The following is an 18858-nucleotide window of genomic DNA, read 5'->3' on the forward strand; positions in this document are numbered from 1 at the left end:
TGCTATGAAAGAGAACTTAAGGTTATGTATATAACCCCGGTTCTCTGAGTAGCATGAGTGAGTGTCTCACCAGACCGCCCTCCTTGCTATGGAAGCGAGGAAGAGGTGGGCTTGTTTTGAATGACATCTGACGCTATGTCAGGCTATTATATAGGGAGGCACTAGCCCCTCCTGACATGGGCGTCACCTAGCCAGCCTGTAAAGGCTGGCGTAATGGTATTTGAGCTTCTGATGAGGTCACGCAGGAGGCGTTCCCCATAGTGAGACACTCACTCATGCTACTCAGAGAACCGGGGTTATATACATAACCTTAAGTTTTTGTTAGAGTTAATTTGGGGCACCAAAAATTAAATTTAGGCCCAAGTTTCACATGTGACAGAGAGCTGTAAATCACTTGCTTCTGGGAACTCAAAATGTTTGCTGGTGGTGTAATGGTTCCATTTTGGCACACTTTGGCCCCTAGTAACAAATGAGCACAATGTACCCAACTTATGATGCTCAGATTATCTCAAACTGGTTTCTTGATCATGACAGTGATGTTCACTGCACTCCCCAGTCACCAGATCTCAATCCAATAGAGCACTTTGGGATGTGATGGAATTGGATATTCATATTATGAATGTGCAGCCAAGAAATCAGCAGTAACTGTGTGATTGTATCATGTCAAAATCTCTGAGGGATGTGTCCAGCACCTTGTTTAATTAATGTCACAGGGGGTCCAACCCAGTACTAGGCAAGATGCACCGAATAAAGTTGTCGCCAGTATATTTACGTAAATAGAATAACATGACACGATGAAACTGTGTTTGAATGACTCACTGTACAATACTTTGTTTTCATATGAGCATTAAATCTTATCAGGAGTATTGTTATTGCTAACCTCACTGTCACGTTCAAAATGAATCAGTGAAATGCTGATTAAAAAAGGACATGAGATCTAATTTTTGCAGAAAAAAAACTGTGTGCTTGCATTGGTAACGCTTTTGTTTGTACAGGAGATATACTCCTGTAGTTTTTTTTCTTCTCACTTTCACTTCCCACACAGTGCAGTCTTTGTTTCTGTAAGGCTGTGTGCATTATTGTATTTAAATAAACAGAGGATGAATGCACGCAGAAAGCAGTTAAATATCAACCTACGCCAACACTGAAACGGTTTCATTTGTGGGGACAGATGTACAAAGCTATTGTGCCATATAAGTGATATTCAGCTGACATGGTTTGCTTTTCTTTTTCCGTCTGGAGAATGAAGACACTGATGAAGAGTCAGATGGTGCCATTCATTCTCTGCAGCATCTGCAAAGCTTTCTGAGATAAACATTTCACATGCACAGGCTAAATAAATCACAACTCGAATAAACACATGGCTGCAAATCTCCAAACCAGTCTGCTGCCATTGTATTTAGACGTGTTAAGATCATATACAACTCATTTCATTTTCAAACCGTAGTGTATCTTAAAATAGATCCGATTAAAATGTCCCTTAAATCTTCATGAAAGTCCTTTTGGATTACTTTTCCAAAAGTCGTCCAGCTGATTTCCCACACATAAAAAAAAAGTGAAGTTGGACCTCAAAATGGCACCAAGTTAAAAGCAATAACTCAAAGTTCATCTTATAAATCCTCCTTAAAGTGCAATGTCACAATAAAATGATTAGATAAGAATAAATACTCTGCACTACATTTGCAGACACGCACAGATGAGGAGTCCCACTGGGTTTGTGCTGCATAAGATGATGATGAGGAGTAGTAGTGTTCAGTTCTGGGCTGTTACAGGCAGCGAGGAGTGCAGATTAAGGAGCACCAAGTTTGGTAACACTGTTTCCTTTCTAAATGTTACGCCTGTGATTTCATGCTTCTGTCCCCCTCCAGCCAATATTCTTCTGTCTGCATCTCTGTGAGTCGGGACACGGTCCTTTGGAAGGCAAATTTTTCCTCTTCGCCGCTGAAGATGGACAGACTGCTGGCTTCTTCCTGTTAGACATTGGACATGTTACAGTTTACTGAGACAGGGGAAGCCCAGTCTGTATGGCAACACACACGACTTTGGGGGGGAAAAAGCCATTAATCAAATGGTGGCAGTCTAATAAAACGATACAACCTCCTCACTCTCAGATCTTTCATCTTTACATGTTCACACAGATTATTCTATTATTACACTCAGATTTCAGTGCCCTCAAACTCCTATATCATTTGTCTTATTCTTTTTTGGCTTAAATAACTTTGGAAAACTCAGACAAGCAGAAAATGAATCAGAATTATAAAACGAGAAAAATTTGCCATTACATGTGATGATTTAACATGATTTTACGTAGATCTTTTGCTTTTATTGGTGTTCAGTGTTGTATTTACAGGTTTAATAGTTTCCAAATTAGATGTTCCAAAAGTTTGAAAACTGGATTTTCATGAAATTAAGTGAAAAATACAATCTGTGGATCCACTAACTTGAATAGATAAATTTAAAGTTAATTTTTACCCAAATAGAAACACTGTTTCTATGGTAACATGCTTCATCTCTCTTCTGACACAGGAAAAAAACAACCTGTAGTCTTAAATGCTTTTAATTCTTGACTAAGCTACTTAACTTTTACAAACCTAAAGTTAAGTTTGCAAATCTCATAAACCAACATTTTATTCACAATAGAGCAAATCAACCATATCAAAGGTTTAAACAATGAAAATGTTCAGTGTGAAGAAAAAAGAACTCATTTTGAATCTGATGCGACGGCGCCATGTTTATCACTGTGTAGCAATCTCTCTTCTTTTAACAACAGTTTGCAAACATCTGGGAACCGAGGAGTCCAGCTGCTGGACTTTTGGGAGAGATATGTTGTCTTATATGCGATTTGAGCTGCTATAGAGCCCTTTGGTCCTTGTGGGCAAGTACTGTGTTGCTGAAATAGACGAGGCAATTTCTTAAAAAAGACAGTGTTTAGATGGGAGCATATGCCTTAGGGCCCTGAAGATCATAAGCATCCAACATTGATACAAAACTGTACCATCAACCTCCAAATGGTCATGGCACATGGCTGCCCCTCCCTCAGCCTGGTTTTTCATTCCCACTGTCACCAAGGGGGTTCACTTGATTGTTGGGGTTTTCTATGTATTACTGAAGGGTCTTTACTCTATAATTTAAGCACCTTGAGGTGGCTGCTGTTGTGATTTGGTGCTATACAAATAAAACTGAATTGAGCTGATTTTTAGCCTCGTCTCTTACAAATGGAGATCTCTCCAAATTCTCTGAATCACTTGATGACATTATGTACGTTAGATAATGAGATACTCAAACCCTTGATAATTTTACATTGAAGGTCATTATTCTGAATTTTTCTACAATTTGTGGGGGGGTTTTTTCGCAAATTTTATGTGAATCTCTGCCCATCTTTACTTTTGAGAAACTGCCTTTCTAACACGCACTTTTTATACTCAGTCATGTTACTGACGTGTTGCTAATAAACATAATTAGCTGCAAATGTTCCTTCCAGCGTTCTTTTTAGTATCGCCCACTTTTACAGCCTTTTGTCATCCCCGTGGCAACCTGTTTGAGACATGCTGCTGCCATAAAATTCAACATGAGGTAATAATTTTTAGGAAATAATAAAATGTGTCAGTTTAAACATTTTAGAGTTTTATGTTTTACTGTGAATACGATTTGGGTTTATGAGATTCGCAAATTCTGTTTTAAATGACATTTCACACAAAAATGTACACATTAATTTCCACTATTTTATGTTACTGATACACCTCAAGGATGGACTTGTATTTTTCCTAATAAAAAAAGGATTTAGGCACAAACTGATATACTGGTTAAAATGATTCTTACAGTTTACACAGTATGTGCTGACTTACTGTTAGCTGTGTGCTCTGGGTTTCATTTACTGTCAGCCGTAGGCCACAGGGGCCTTAATCATCTGTGTTTACCACCAAAATTACCCAAATCTGGTTTCTCTGTGGAAACAGAGTCACAGCTTACCCTTTTCAGCCCCAGGTCATCCATCAGGATGTGGCCCTCGTCGTGACTGTGATCCCCGTCTTGTACAAAAATATCCTCCAGCGGGTGATCTGCGAGGATCACCACACGTACCTGAAATGAGACAAATTTAGTGTTAAATTCCCGTGTTTGGTGTTTTAGCGCAGATTTAATGTGCATACAAACAAATGAAGGAATCGTACCTTGTGTTCATAGAGGGCATCCACAAGCGTAATGAGCCGCCTGGCTTGAGTTTTTTTGTTCACGGTCAGCAGAGGAATGTGTCGAATGAAGACTGTGTCAAACAGCCTGGATATCTCTAGGTAGTCACTTGCTCCTAAAGGCTGGAACATTTATATTCAAACATATGTATGAGGTGTCCACAAGCAAGACTTCCCGCACTGGTTTGAGTCATTTTTTCATTTCCATAAGTTTTTCACCAAACCACACTTTGCATAAAATATTTACTAGAAACTTCCGACTCTGCTGCTTTGTATTAGTCATTTTCTTTCTCTTGAGCATAAGCAGAACCAAAAGCGAGTCAGTCGTTTAAACAGACTCCTTTCATTTCCCATCATTGTGAAGGAAACCAACTAGACTAAAATGCAGGGAGAGGTACATAAAATAAAATACATCTGAATTTATTTGAAGTGACGTTAAAGCAATAAAAACTGGTGCAGTAAATATCTGATAACAAGTCTTCGAGGGCTTTGCAGCAGGACTTTGTCATCAGTATGCAGAAAACCAGTCATACTGCAACTCTGAAAACACACGCATCTGCACGTTTTTACTAGCAATGGGAAACCAGTAGCTCAAGATTGTAGCGAGTAGTTTGCAAATTTGAAGGAAAAAAAAAACAAAACAAAAAAATACTGCACTCTTGTGGTTGAGCATACCTTTGATTTCCCTTTTTAATAAGAGACTTCTGATACAAAGTCAAAACAAGCCCAACTTGTGCCATAAAATAAAGCAAACCACTTTTTCTCCCATATTAAACCTGACATACCACATAATCTAAAAATAAAAAAATGACAAACAGTAATTATAACATATCTTCCATCACACAGTGTGTCTGTAAAAGAGACTCACTCTATCACAAAGCTCCTCAAACGTACAGTCTGCAATGGTCCCGCACGCTTTGTTCAGGCGGACTTTTCTGTTGTGGACGTTCAGAACTCTTGGTCGTGTTACTGCAGAAAACATTATGTTCAGTACTTTATATAATGAGCGGGTCATCAGTAAAATGCTGCAGTGACAGAGTGCCATTTTGAAAGCAGACTTACTGTCATTCTGTTTAAAAGCCAGCTCGTCAAACATTTTATCGAGGGTCGTTTCTGCATCAGGTTCACTGGAACTGCAACGGATGTAACAGGGAAACATTAAATAGGAAAAACAGTGCAAACCACACAAAACAAAATCATCCCCCTGTCTTGTTTTACAATGAGCATTTCTTACAGGAAGTAGAGTTTTCCAGATGAGGGTCTATTCTGTTTGCGGTAGTCAATCCCAGAGTCCAGGCGAAGAGTATGGCAATATTTCTGCAGGAGGAAAACAAACAGTTTACAGATAAATACTGTGATGTCACATTTGGTAGCCTCAGCAGCAAAAGATGACTTGACTTTTTTTTTTTTTTTTACCTGCAACACTGCAATAAAAGGCACAAAGTTGGCTCTCTGCAGGCCGTTTTTATACAAGTCTGAGGAAACAGAAAGCAAGAAATCATTGTCACATTTGCTGTTATCTGGCATACATCTAAATGGCTTTCAAAGTGTTACAGAAGACCGATTATGCCTCTTTCTTGTTTTCTGTAATTTGTACACTCAAATCACATTTAAGCTTGTAAACGTGGTCAAGATGACCTGATCATGTTCAAACCAAGCGTCAGAATGAAGAAGAGGGGGGACTTAAGCGACTATGAATGTGGTGTGGTTGTTGGTGCCAGACAGGCTAGTCTATTTAAGAAACTGCTGGTCTACTGGGATATTCCCACACAATCATCTCTAGGGTTTACAGAGAATGGTCCAAAAAAAGAAAATATGGAATGAGCAAATTCAGTGTTTGAAAATGCCTCATTGACTCAGAGATTACTCAGGTCACAGGAAAGTGGCCAGACTGCTTTAATGTGACAGGAAACTCAAATAACCACTTGTTACAACGAAGGTGTGGAGAAGAGCATTTCTGACGCCATCACGTCGACATGGAACAAAGCCTCTGAGGAATATTTCCAGCACCTTGTTGGATCTATACCACGAAGAATTAAAGCAGTTCTTTCCAACCTCGTACTACCAAGGTGTACCTAATAAAGTGCTTGGTGAGTGTATACTCTATACTGTTACAATTTAAATCGGATATTGAGGTCACTGGATGTAAAATTAACCCCTGTGGGTTAAAACACTCTCAGTTTACAACAGTTTCTTTTTACTCTTGGCTCTCTGTGGTGTCAGTGTGAGCAGATACTCGTAACATCATCGATTCAGGCTCCTAACATTATGGATTTAGCCACAAAACTGCCCGGCCCACCTGCTGTAAGGGTCAGCCAGTAAGAAGCAAGCTGGCTTAAAAGGAGGGCGAAGTGAGGTAAAATGACCCTTTTCAAACAAATGATGAACGAGTAAGATAAATAACAGTTTGATATAGTATAACTGATGCTACAAATTTTAAATACAGTGGTTCCTCGTTTATCCCGGGAGTTACGTTCTAAAAATAACCCGCAATAGGTGAAATTTGCGAAGTAGCCAACTTTATATTTTACAATTATTCTAGATGTTTTAAGGCTGTAAAACCTCCTCACTACACACTTTATACACTTTTCCCAGACAGGCATGAAGATTTTCACACTTTTTTCACTTGCTTAAACACCCTCAAAGTTCAAACCTTCGTAGAAAAATAAGTCCAGTATTATAGAATGAAACCAAAGCTCAAACCCTGTTTTCAGGTCCAGAACATGGGAATAGAGCAGCTGTGAGAGAATTCAACATTAATGAATCAGTGGTACGGAAGCGGAGGAAGTAAGAAGGATGAGTTGAGTAAAGTTTGACTTATCTGACTGTTTGGTTTCGCCTAATGTGCCTTATAATCCAAAAAATACGGTAACTTCTACCTTCCTTAAGCATGTCCAGAAGTCCTACTTTTCATGCGATGGTTAGCATCTTCCTCTACCTTTTGGGTGCTACTGCAGGTGCCTTTGACGGCGCAAAACGTTTCATCGACATTGTTGTGTTTGTTGGGGAGAAAACTTAGAAACATACAGTACAGCATTTCAGAGTCACACTGCTAGCGATCGAAGATTTATGTAAATTTGACAAGTTGAACGCATTCTGTACTGGACAGGAGACAGGGCACGAGATTGATTGACAATAGTCTACAGCCAATCAGGACACAGAACACAATGCGCTGTAACAACAACAACAAAAAAAAGCATGCAAAATTGCACAAAAAGAAAAAAAAAAAATCAGTGAAATAGTGAGGCCGCGAAAGGTGAACCGCGTTATAGCGAGGGGCCACTGTAACACAATATTTATTGCAGTTGTTTTTGTCAAATGATGTATGCACATGTTTACTTTAACATGATGAATAATTTCCTGAATGTGATTATAGCTTATACATTTATGATTACAATCCCATAGGATTGTGCTTTAAAGGCATAACTTGTTTTTTATGTAAACCAAAGGAGTTTTAAGCCGTGTTAAGAACACAATTATAATCATATTACACTAGACATTACTTACCTTCAGGCGGACGATTAGAAGTAGCCACAACAACAACACCGTTTAGAAACAGATTCTCAAAAAGCTGCTTGAGAATCATGGCGTCTGCAATATCAGTGACCTGAAATGTGGGTAAAGCACAACAACATGATTGTTACATGAGGTTACATGCTATAGAGACTAAACATTTTTTTACAAGATGATTTAAAAGTACCTGAAACTCATCGAAGCACAACAGACAAGCCTCTTCACTGATTTCCTCTGCAACCGGAGCAATGGGATCATAAGACTTGGCCATTTTTCCTGCTTTCCTTTTTGGCATACTCTGTTTCAGCCGATGAATCCCTGTAGATTGAAAAGATAAATGCAGTTACTGTTAATTGTAAGTCTATAAGAATAGACAAATATAAGTGAACCCAATAAGATCCCAGAAAAACCAAGTGGAAAATGCAAACTACCACATTCTTACAACATTATAATATTAGATATTTTATGTATAATAAGCATGCAATAGATAGAGTAATATATATTGTTTTGCACAAGACTCTTTCTCTTCTATATGGCTGTCTGCACAGGATATTGGACAAAGTTGCCATTATTAAATAATTGTTTCTGCACAACTTTCTCTCACATCGTTGTGCAGGAATTTTGCGCCCTCCTCTTTACGACATATGTTTAGTTCATTGAGGTTTGTGGGGTTTTTTGTTCATTCACAACCCTCTTAATGTCCCACCACAATATTTCAGTTAGCGTGAGGTCTGGATCATTACAACACTGATTCTTGTCTTCTTCAGCTGTTCTGTTGTAGATTTCCTGGTGTTCTTGGGATCACTGTCCTATTTTATGGCCCAGTTTGGACCAAGCTTTAGCTGTTGGACAGATGGCCTCACATTTGACTCTAAAATACTTTGTTATAAAGAGGAATTCACGGTCGGCTTAATGAGCTCAGTGCCCAGGTCCTGTGGCTGTAAAGCAAGCTCAAATAATCACCTCTCCACCGCTGTGTTTACAGTTGTTATGAGGTGTTTGTGCTGATATGCTGAGTTTGATTTGCTACTTACCCTCTTAATTGCTATGGAAGCAGTAAGGTTGTACTTAGAGTCCTCTTAAATCTTTTGTTTCACATGACTGTATGTGAAGTACTGCTTACACTGGACGAAATACTGCAGTATTTCAAAGCTAAATGTTTTGAATCTCCACAAATTAAATCACAGAGAAATAAATTTAAAAAAAAAAAAACTGTGTCTCATGCTAGAGATTTTACCATTAGTGACAAGTGGATTTGAGTAAATATAATATATCCAGATGGATTATGTACTGATGTAGAAAAAAATGTATATTTGCATTCTTCTTTTACGGCACAGATACAAGAGACTTGATTTATCTGGAACAAAACTCAGTTTCTCTCCAGTATTTCTTTTTGTCAATAAAACAAAGACACCTTATCTTCCCCCACATGTTCACTAGAAGCAGAGAAAGTCCAAAGTTGCATTGATAAACACAGCTCACCCCCCCGCTTTTTCTCTTAAATGCAGCTTAACTAACAACTGTACTCACTTTTATGCACGTCCAACATAAAACCATGGAAATGAACCCTCTTTTTGTTCTCAGTCTCCACATAAGAATAAAACATGTCCATGACCATCGTTTTCCCCGTGCCTGAAACAAACAAACAAACAAAAAAGATCTTCTGAGTTAGGAACAAATCTTAATTTCATTACATTGAGATATGCAACTCTGTGAGTTCCATGGCTTACCAACATCACCGTAGATGTAGTAACCTTTGGGAGGCTTTGGTTTTGTGAAAAACTAAAAGATGCAGAGACAAGTAAAAATGAGCAAAAAGCATCATTATAAACTAATATAGACAAATAGATGGCAAATTATTTAGGAATCTTTCACTAATTCCTTTTTTTAAAGTGTGACCTGAACAAAGCATGCCAAATACACAGGCTTTTTTTGTTGAAGGAATCACACTCAGTAAGAGCGCAAGTTATGTCAACAAAGCCTACAGCTGATGAGACTGAGTAAGAAGATAAGAGAAACACTGTAGAGGCAAATTTTAAAAAGGGATGCTGCTGAAATTATCAGCAAAGAAGATAAAGCATGAAAGAGAGCCGCTCTTACGTTCCTCAGATGTATGTGACACAGTGGTAACCTGAAAAAAGTGAAAAACAGGGCACAGGCAGGGTGGAGTGGGCTGACATGAGTGTCGGGGGTGATTTGTGACAGAAGGAGCAAGAGCGCAAGGGAAGTTTTACAAGATGGTTGTGACACTTTTAGTGATATATTGTTTGGAGACAGTGGTACTGACTAAAAAGACAGGAGGCTAAGCTGGAGCTGGCAGAGTTGAATATGTTCAGATTTTCAATTAGAGTGACCAGGATGGACAAGCTGGACTAGAAAGAGTACATCAGAGGGGCAGTTCAGGTTGAGCAGTTTGAAGACAAAGTTAGAGAGGAGAGGCTGAGATATTTTGGACACTTGCAGAGGAGGGACAGTGGATATATGGGATGAAGGATGTTGAATATGGAGTTTTAAGGCAGGAGGAAAAGAGGATGACCACAGAAAAGATGGATGCAGAGGGTTGGTGTGACAGAAGAAGATGCTAGGAGCAGGGTGAGATTTAGGCAGATGATCTGCTCTGGCAACCTCTAACTGGAGGAGCAACAGAAGAAGATGAAGACAAAGTGGTAAACTGAAAAACCACGTTTCACACGTCATCATTAACACTGGACTTTCTGTGTTAATGTTTTTGAACGTGAAACGGTCACATGTAGGGCAGCACAGTGGTTTAGCTGTTAGCACTTTTGTACCCTGGGGCCTTTTCAGTTTAATGCAGTGTTATTTATATTGCACCAAATCAAAACAGCAGTCACCTCAAGGCACATATTATTGTAAGACACAGTTTTCATGTGCTCAAACGGCTTCTCTCCGGGTACACCAGTGTCAAGTGGGACTGGCTCCAGTGCCTGAATTGAATAAGCAGAAAATGGATGGATGGACAGGAAATAGGGAAACTTTATGAAATTTATGGTAGGTAACATGACCAAAAGGACCCCTGTATATATAATCCATCCATCCTCTTTCACTTATCCAATTCAGGGTTGTGGCCTACCCCAGCTGCCATAGTTGAGCACAGGGCTAACACATGTGAGCTACCACTCACATGCACACCTATGAACAATTTAGAATTACTGGTTAACCTAACCCCGCTAAGTCTCTTGACTGTGGGAGGAAACCGAAGTACCCAGAGAAAAGATACACAGACACAGGGAGAACATGCAAACCCCACACAGAAGGGCTCTGGCAAGATGGTGGATTCAAAGCCAGGACCTTCTTGCTGTGAGGGAACAGTGCTAACCCTCCCTCCACTACAGCCACCCACCTGAGTACCTTAGGTCTGAATACCTAAGTATCCTTATGCAAGATGCCCCATTCATTGGAGTGTGAATGCTACACAATAACAGCATTTTATTACTCCAAAACCTTTGTGATACTCTGTGATGCAAAAACACTTTATAATTTGGATGATAACCAAGTTAAAGGCTGAGTAAATCTGGACAAATGTAAAGATTAATCTCTAATATTGCCAACATTATAAACCACGTTGCTCTGCACTAATATTCCGTTAATATTAATAATAATAACATAAGTTGGGGCGTGCTTCTACCTACCCTGGAGAAGATGGATGTCGGGGTGTTGCTGTATCCTCTCAGAGTTTTGTGCAGCTGGTCCAGTTTCTGCAGCACCGCTTTCTGGTGCTCATCCTCCCGCAGCGTCCCATCTCTGATCAGTCCGGTGTAGTGATCCAGGGGGCCGCTGAAGCTGGCGGCGCTAACACCGCTCTCCTCCTCCGCCTGCCGGACTTTCACAGAGTAGCCTTAAAAACCGTAACAACACGCACGTTACCGACAGGTTAGCTCTCCGCAAATCTTTTAGACCACTACGAAAACGATTTCTGGGTGATTCGGACAGTAACGATAACGTTGCTCTGGTGGGCGAATAGGAAGAATTAGCGGGTAACGACTCTGACAGCTCAAAGGGCAGGATAAAACCGACACGCATAACAAGGTAAGTTTGTACAAAACCTCAAAAATATGCATTATGCCAGGTTAACGTGGAAAAGCGTACACTAACCAACTATGTTAATTAAAAGTAGGACAAGGTTATGATTAGAGCCGCGGACGGTTACTTTAAGCAGTCTAAACTGGCTGAAAACAAACCTCACCTCTTCTGTGGAACTCTCTGAGAGATTTCAGCAGCTTTCCGGAGGAATGTTGCTCTTTAAAAAGAAGCCTAAAGCCCAAAGAAGCTGAGGGTGACATCTTCATAGACAGCGGTACGCGCGCCGCCATCTTGGATTCAAATTTTGTCAATCAAACTTTATTAGCAATGACATTTTCAGTCGCTTTTCGGCCAACAGGAGGCGACAATTCACCATGCCAGATTATTTAACAGCACCTTTCATTATATACTGTCCGTATACAAATAAATACGAAAAACGTAACTAAAATAATATTGTATTTTAATTATGGGTAGTAAATGTGCTATTGCCTCCTAAAAATACATTTTCAAAGGCTATATTATTATTGCGTGTTGCCACTTCAGAATGTTATACACTTAATACATCTCTGGGGTTTCGGCTAGTAGTCAGGCAAAAGAAGACCTCTAAAAGCATCACTTTCAGCTCTGGGAAATTGTGTGTAGTTAGGGATAATTACTTAATTTAAAAATGTATTGCTAGATAATTTCTTGAATAATTAAAAAAAACTAATTTGCCTAAATCTCACGGCTGCACGCACACCTGATTTGTCCTCTGTGACTGTAATATCAAGTGCAGCAGTATCATTGACTTCACTGTATGACTGTAGGGGGTAAATTAATGCTAGATATAGTCTTTCTTCGCCCACCCGAAGTAAAAAAAAAAAATGCGTTATTCAAATTAATGAGTAATACATTTGAAACACAAAATGATAAAACATGCGATCTTCACAGCAAAAATCCACATGGAATTCTGTAAAATCTTCATATTTTCACAATAAGATTTTAATGTTAACATGATTATTTTGGACAGCAGCTATTTATTTTATTCACTGTAAAATATCATAAGTAATAGTAAAAAAAATGGGTCTGATTTCCTGCAGCTCCAGCAGCTCCCTCGTGTTGTTTTTACAAACAGAAAGCCCAAATATATTCAGCGTGCTCTCATGCATAACAAAGAAAAGCCCTGATTCCTCTCATCTGGAAAGCTCGAAGCAGGAATTTTTAAAACATTTTTTTATAATCTGGGTCATTTTTACTTAAGAACATAACTAAGATGATCATTTTGATAGTCGTTATAGGTTGATGAATTTATCAACAGTTCACCAAAGATCTAAATATAATTTAAGTATAAACAATTTAAAAGCTCACAATAACGCTGAAACACAAAAATAAAGAATCGTGTTAAAAATAAATAAATAAATAACAGATATTTAATTTTTATATCAACTGACAGATGCAAATGTGTCTTGGGTCTAATTGTGCCTCCGAAGCACTGAGCCTGGGTTGCAGACAAAACATGGCAGACAACTGTCAGGGCTTACAGGCTTGTTGCCATGACAACAGAGGAGCACTTCTCCCTCTCTCTCCGTCTCTCTGTCTCTTTAATGCACACACACACTGTCACTCGCTCTCTGTCTGTCTCTGTTGTACACACACACACACACACACACACACACACACACAAGCACACAGACATATATACAGTATTACAGTGGAATCCGCCTTGCTCTGAGATCTGTGCTCTGCTACTGGTAGCAGAAGAAAATATAGGAACCACAGCACGGAGCGTAGGGATACTCCACATCTTCACATCTGCTTTGGATGGTGAGTGCCTGCTGACCGGTTATTGTTTGTTTACATGCTGCATCCTTTCACAAATCTCTTCAAAATACATTTGGAGGCATTGCAAATGGCTTCTTTCCGGTTAGTTGTGCTGCTGCGAGGGGGGGGTTCTTTTATTTAGTAGCTGCTTCTTGTTTCCTTTCTCTTATTTTAAGAATAGGCTGGAAGCTGTCATGATAATGGTAATTCATAGCTGGGTAGCCATGGTGAAGTCAATTTCCCCCCCTCCCTCTGCCACTGCTGAATGCATTAGTCTAATGAGATGTCTGCAGCCTGTGTGCCCAGGAGCAGCAGCACAGCAGCAGCAGCAGCAGCAGCAGCAGCAGCGGTGTGTTAACCAAAGGGAGACTAAGGGGGCAAAAAAGCAAGATGGCTTTTCCTGCACTGCATGGGATTTAACTTTGTAGTTGCCTTTAGGCTCCTGGGATTTAAAACAAAAGGTTGTGGGCTTTCACAATAGAAGATAGCAGGTAATAGTCACCCCTCCCTCTCTCAGGTTCATTAGTGTGTTATGAGTGCAGGATGGAGGTGCTGTTTCCACCACGGCACATGCATGGCTGCCTTTGTGTATTGTGTGATTATTATGGTGCTCAGCTAAATGCTGTTTCTCTCAGCACATTGCTTTTCTGCAGTCTCCTAGTGTTTGGATGTTACTGTTGGTACACCTTTGCCAATTGCGTCTGCTTCCTCTGAATTCATGCTAATGCTGCACTCTAGTATGCAGCGGCTACAGAGGAGTATTGATGTGCAACTAAAGTGCATGTTTTCAATGCGTTTCCCTTGCCCTTGTTTGAGCTCACTCATTGTTTCCTTTGTGTCCAGCTACAAATGAGCGTACCTGCAGTGACGGCACAGAAATCAGACGGCAACAACGGTGAGATGCAATCAGCTGCAGTGGCTCCCTCCTTCATCCCCAGCCAGGCGGGGAAGATACCGGGCAGGAAGAGAGGGAGACCTCCGCTCCGCAATGTCGCCAAGATGGATTTTCCTAATCGCTACCCTGAATCGCTCCCTCCACTCAAAGTGCCCAAGAAGAGGGGGAGAAAGCCGGGCTTCAAGGTCAGCCAGGATGGGGAAGGGGATGGGAAAGGGGAAGGGGGGGCTGGTGGATGAGTTGTAGTGTGTGTGGGTGCAGTGTGTTTAAAAATACATGTGTACACAGACAGGGAGACTCCATGCCCTTCAGATTTTGTGGGATCCCAGCATAAACAGAGTTGGAGTTAACATCTGTGAGGCTTTGTTCTGTTGTGTTATGGAATTATTTTTTAGCCTAAAGAGGACATTATTATCAGCACATTTGTTTTCTTTTCATACAGGCCAAAGCATGAAAACTACAGTGTTAAACAATCCTAAACCTCCCTGCATGATTTAGTGTGCATAAATAAATGATATTTCCAAAACAGACATAGCAATATAACATAACAAACATATAACATAACAAAACCCCCTTCTTCCTCTCCAGCTCAAACCCAGGATGGTGATGACACCACTGGCTATTTCTCCACCCAGCAGCACCCCAGAGCCCGATATGAGCTCCATTCCTCAGGATGCTGCCACCATCCCCCACTCTGCCACGCCCCAGGTGCTCACAGGTAAAATACAATACGCTGTTAATCCCACTTAAGAAGCTTTAAAGTGCTTCTCTGTTAGCTTAAAGACAAAAAGGCATATGATCTCTTTTTTTCCCTTATGTTTTTCTGCTATTTCTCCTTTCCTTCGTTTTCTCCATTTGTGTTTTCCAGTCTGTATCTACATCAACAAGCAGGCCAACACTGGGCCCAACCTGGACAGGAAGAAGATCCAACAGCTTCCCGATCACTTTGGGCCCGACAGACCCTCTGTGGTGCTTCAGCAGGCCGTTCAGGGCTGCATCGACAGTGCTTTCCAGCAGAAAACGGTGTTCACTCTCCTCACGCAAGGCTACGGAGGAGAAAAAATATCAGGTGTTGTACAAAGACCCCCTTCAGGTGTTGTTATCTGTTTGTTTAATAGCTTCTTTAGCACACTCCCTAAGGTGTTACTGAGAGAGAAAAAAGAATATTAAAGGTTTCATTGTCTGACTTATAAGAAGCTTTTGTCTAAGCTGCATTTCAAGTGGTCTTCTGTTTTGCTCTTCCAGCCACATTTGATGGGAAGCAGCATCTTCTGAGCCTCCCCGTGGTGAACAGCATCGACTATGTGCTTCGTTTTCTGAAGAAGCTCTGTCGCAGCTTGCACTGTGAAAACCTTTTCAGTGATCAGCCCATTACACAGCACAGCGGTGGCTCCTACCAGTCAGATGGTACTTCCAAATTAAGTTCCTTAACTAATATAAACAAATACTTTGAATCTGTGGGGAATTTTTATCACTAACAGAAGTCTCCATCATCTCTTTAGCTGAAACATCAATGGCTGATGACTACCATTTAGACCAGTCAGATGGCAAACGCTACTCCGTTGACCCTGGCGATTCTGCTTTCAGCTCCATAAGTTCGTCCTACTCACCAAAGTCCACCTACGGGTTTCGCTCTTCACAGCAGTTCTCTAATGGCTCAGCCTCCATGTGCAGGCAGTCATCCACCAGCCCAAACACGTTCCCGGAGAGCAACAGGACAGGTATGACACCATTACAAGATAAATCAAGCATTGATGTGGCCTTTATTTTTCTAAGGTACAAAAGTAACTCTCCATCTTTCATTTGTTCTTTCTTGAGGTTATAATGTGTCTTCAGAATCGCAGGAGTCTAAAGCTCCGCCCAATAAAGACCCATCCACCTGGTCTGTGGAAGATGTTGTATGGTTCATCAGGGATGCAGATCCCCAGGCTCTAGGTCCTCACGCAGATGTCTTTAGGAAACATGTAAGTGTTATACTGCTGATTTACCTGGCTAGACTAAACCTCAGGTCCTCACTGAGTTTCACACCGTCTTCCTCTGCCTTTCACAGGAGATAGATGGAAATGCTTTGTTACTCTTAAAGAGCGACATGATCATGAAGTACCTCGGACTCAAGCTGGGGCCGGCCTTGAAGCTTTGCTACCACATCGACAAGCTTAAGCAGACTAAGTTCTGAAAACTGACTACAGTTTATTAACCTCTTAAATCCAGCAGAATATTTGAGGAAGGTCACATCTGGGGAAGGCAGGTCTGTCAGCCAATGGGAAGAAAGTAGAGTCATGAGGTGTGCCACTTCATTTAGAGTCCCCGGAAGTAAGGTGCATCTGTTCCTTATCTGCCCCAAAAGTATAAAAGCAAATTGGTTATATGAATTACTGAATAACTGTATTGTTTCAGTCTTTCATTTATCTCTATCATAAAGGTATTTGTTGGTAACTTTAGCACTTTAACATTAGCAAGGTCACACCACAAGACCGTATCCATCTAAATCCTGTAAACGTTAGGTTGATTAACTAGTATCACAGATTAGTTTGGTTCTTACATCGTAAAAATCTGCATTATATTGATTTTTTCTTTAAAGTTTCTATATCAAACATGATAATGAGCATCATTTAATAAACTTATTATTCATTTGGAGTTATTTTTATGGTCACCATATTCAGGTCAACTTAAATCTTTTAACTCCAGTTTTGGTCTCCACCACCTCCTAAAATGCTAGGTGCTCCTTTTTGTTCACTGTTGGGCTCCTAATTCTGACTGTCAGCCCTTTAGTGCTGAGCAGATGAAGTATAAATGGGTTGTTGAGAGACTCTTCACTCAAATCTGTAGTGGCAAAAAATGACGCTACGAACAGAAGAAGCTACTTTCAGCTACTCCCTTATTCACAAGGGGTCTCCACATGTTTGTTTTTTACACCAGATTCCCTTTCTGACATCCTAAGGCACCTAAGGGATTTGTGTCTCCTTCCAGGATTAAACTGGGGATCTTTAAGTTGTTAGGTGACTGCGTAAACCACTGCACTATGCTATAAGATTGACCCAAAATAGCCAGACAACTAAATAATAAGCAAACACTGTGTAAAGGTAAATAAAGCCAAGAGGAGCTGACGATTCAGTCGCTGCATCCATTGTGCACTACACCCAACCACCTCATACTGATTATAAAATACTCGGGGGCAGAGAGACTCGAACATTTTGACTTTGAACTGGTGCACCTCAGACCTGGACTGCTTACTCCCTTGCTATTGGCTTACAGAGCAGAAATGAGTGTTTTGCTAAGTTTCCCAGAATTACGATTCATCCCTTCCTCTTGTCTTATGTCTGGCATAAAGTTTGATCTAAACCCATCATATTGTGGAATACATCCTTCATACACATTATATAACATATTTGTAATCATTAAAATAACGCCAACTTTTGTCTCACAAACCTTCATTGGCAGAACATCTGTCTGCTGCAGATTATATATACAGTATATCCGTCATCAGACAAGCAATGTATAACAGAAAACACTTTATACCTTAAGAAAGTCTCATTTTGTCAAATGTCACTATCAGATCTCGTTTTCTCGTTCACCAAGCTGAAAAAACATATCTACGAGTGTATTTAAAAAAACGGTGCATTAAAGACTACGTCGCTTTTTGATTGAGAGATTTAGAAAATCATTTTTGATACTATTTTTTCACATTACTGTATGACGAAAAAGTAATGTTCCCATTGAATTTCCCTTTCTTTTTTTTAATTATAATTTTCATATTAAAAACAGTACAGCCTAACAAAAACAGAACAATAGCCTACACAGAAGGACAGCAGCTCTCTTGTACATACACATATAAAGAAAAGCGAGAGCTTTGTGAACGTGATAGATTAATGTTTTAATATGCAAGATTGTTACACGCCGCCTATCTCCATAGCCTCTTTATGTACAGTCATAAGAACATTTTTTTTAAATTATATGTTTCTATGTTTTTATTGAGCATCAGTGTTGATACACAAGTTGTCAGAACACATGAAACACTTAAATGTTATACTGAGAAAACCCAAAAGGCCATGTAAATGGGTATATAAGATAATATTGCTTTTGTATACCACTTTTGGTGTACAGTATGCATCCTTTTTTAATCAATTAACCTTTGTAAGTGAATGCTGCTGTAAAGATATTCCATGTAAGCCATGCCTAGTGAGATCAAACTAAGCTGTTTTATTTTGAAAGTCACTATGAATAAGACTTTTAGAGAAAGCTGAGTGGATCAGTGCTCTATACCGGTGCTAAAAGTTATCAGCGTATTCAACTGTTTGCTTTTGTGTTTGTGAGATGTAAAGGAAAACATATGTGTATGCTGTATTGTATGTGAGCATTAAATTAAGAAGTCAAATAACCGGAGGTGATGTTAGAGTTATTGTAACACAATATTCGAAGGGG

The 18858-nt window shown here is 40.0% G+C and overlaps 2 protein-coding genes across 4 annotated transcripts; one reads left to right on the plus strand and one right to left on the minus strand.

Moving 5' to 3' along the window:
* Positions 1 to 939: 939 nt before the first annotated feature.
* Positions 940 to 12118, minus strand: afg1la (AFG1 like ATPase a). Its single transcript, XM_063498573.1, has 13 exons — positions 11905 to 12118; positions 11351 to 11556; positions 9431 to 9482; positions 9231 to 9332; positions 7888 to 8018; positions 7695 to 7794; positions 5604 to 5662; positions 5422 to 5504; positions 5250 to 5320; positions 5056 to 5156; positions 4170 to 4310; positions 3970 to 4080; positions 940 to 1970 (listed from the first exon to the last, which is right to left on the minus strand). Exons 1-13 carry the CDS (start codon positions 12029 to 12031, stop codon positions 1833 to 1835), a joined length of 1422 nt encoding a protein of 473 aa, XP_063354643.1. The 5' UTR covers positions 12032 to 12118; the 3' UTR covers positions 940 to 1832.
* On the plus strand, positions 11563 to 18803 carry LOC134645223 (sex comb on midleg-like protein 4). 3 transcript variants are annotated; one of them, XM_063498574.1, is made up of 9 exons: positions 11563 to 11747; positions 13479 to 13544; positions 14385 to 14621; positions 15025 to 15154; positions 15305 to 15505; positions 15682 to 15843; positions 15939 to 16157; positions 16255 to 16400; positions 16487 to 18803. In XM_063498574.1, exons 2-9 carry the CDS (start codon positions 13542 to 13544, stop codon positions 16610 to 16612), a joined length of 1224 nt encoding a protein of 407 aa, XP_063354644.1. In that variant the 5' UTR covers positions 11563 to 11747; positions 13479 to 13541; the 3' UTR covers positions 16613 to 18803. The 3 variants fall into 3 exon arrangements, with proteins under 3 accessions (XP_063354644.1, XP_063354646.1, XP_063354645.1); XM_063498576.1 differs by lacking the exon at positions 13479 to 13544; XM_063498575.1 differs by lacking the exons at positions 11563 to 11747; positions 13479 to 13544 and adding an exon at positions 13843 to 14032.
* The last annotated feature ends 55 nt before the right edge of the window (positions 18804 to 18858 follow it).

This window comes from Pelmatolapia mariae, linkage group LG16_19 (genome assembly GCF_036321145.2).
Source record: "Pelmatolapia mariae isolate MD_Pm_ZW linkage group LG16_19, Pm_UMD_F_2, whole genome shotgun sequence".
Taxonomy (NCBI): domain Eukaryota; kingdom Metazoa; phylum Chordata; class Actinopteri; order Cichliformes; family Cichlidae; genus Pelmatolapia; species Pelmatolapia mariae.

Excerpts from the sequence above, each read along its gene's own strand:
- afg1la (XM_063498573.1), bottom strand. The coding sequence starts at position 12,031 with ATGGCGGCGCGCGTACCGCTGTCTATGAAGATGTCACCCTCAGCTTCT. Across the intron at positions 9,483-11,350 it reads CGACATCCATCTTCTCCAGG|TTTTTCACAAAACCAAAGCC; the intron begins GTAGGTAGAAGC and ends TGCATCTTTTAG. Across the intron at positions 5,157-5,249 it reads GGCTTTTAAACAGAATGACA|TAACACGACCAAGAGTTCTG; the intron begins GTAAGTCTGCTT and ends TGTTTTCTGCAG.
- LOC134645223 (XM_063498574.1), top strand. Across the intron at positions 14,622-15,024 it reads GGAGAAAGCCGGGCTTCAAG|CTCAAACCCAGGATGGTGAT; the intron begins GTCAGCCAGGAT and ends CTTCCTCTCCAG. Across the intron at positions 16,158-16,254 it reads CCCGGAGAGCAACAGGACAG|GTTATAATGTGTCTTCAGAA; the intron begins GTATGACACCAT and ends TTCTTTCTTGAG.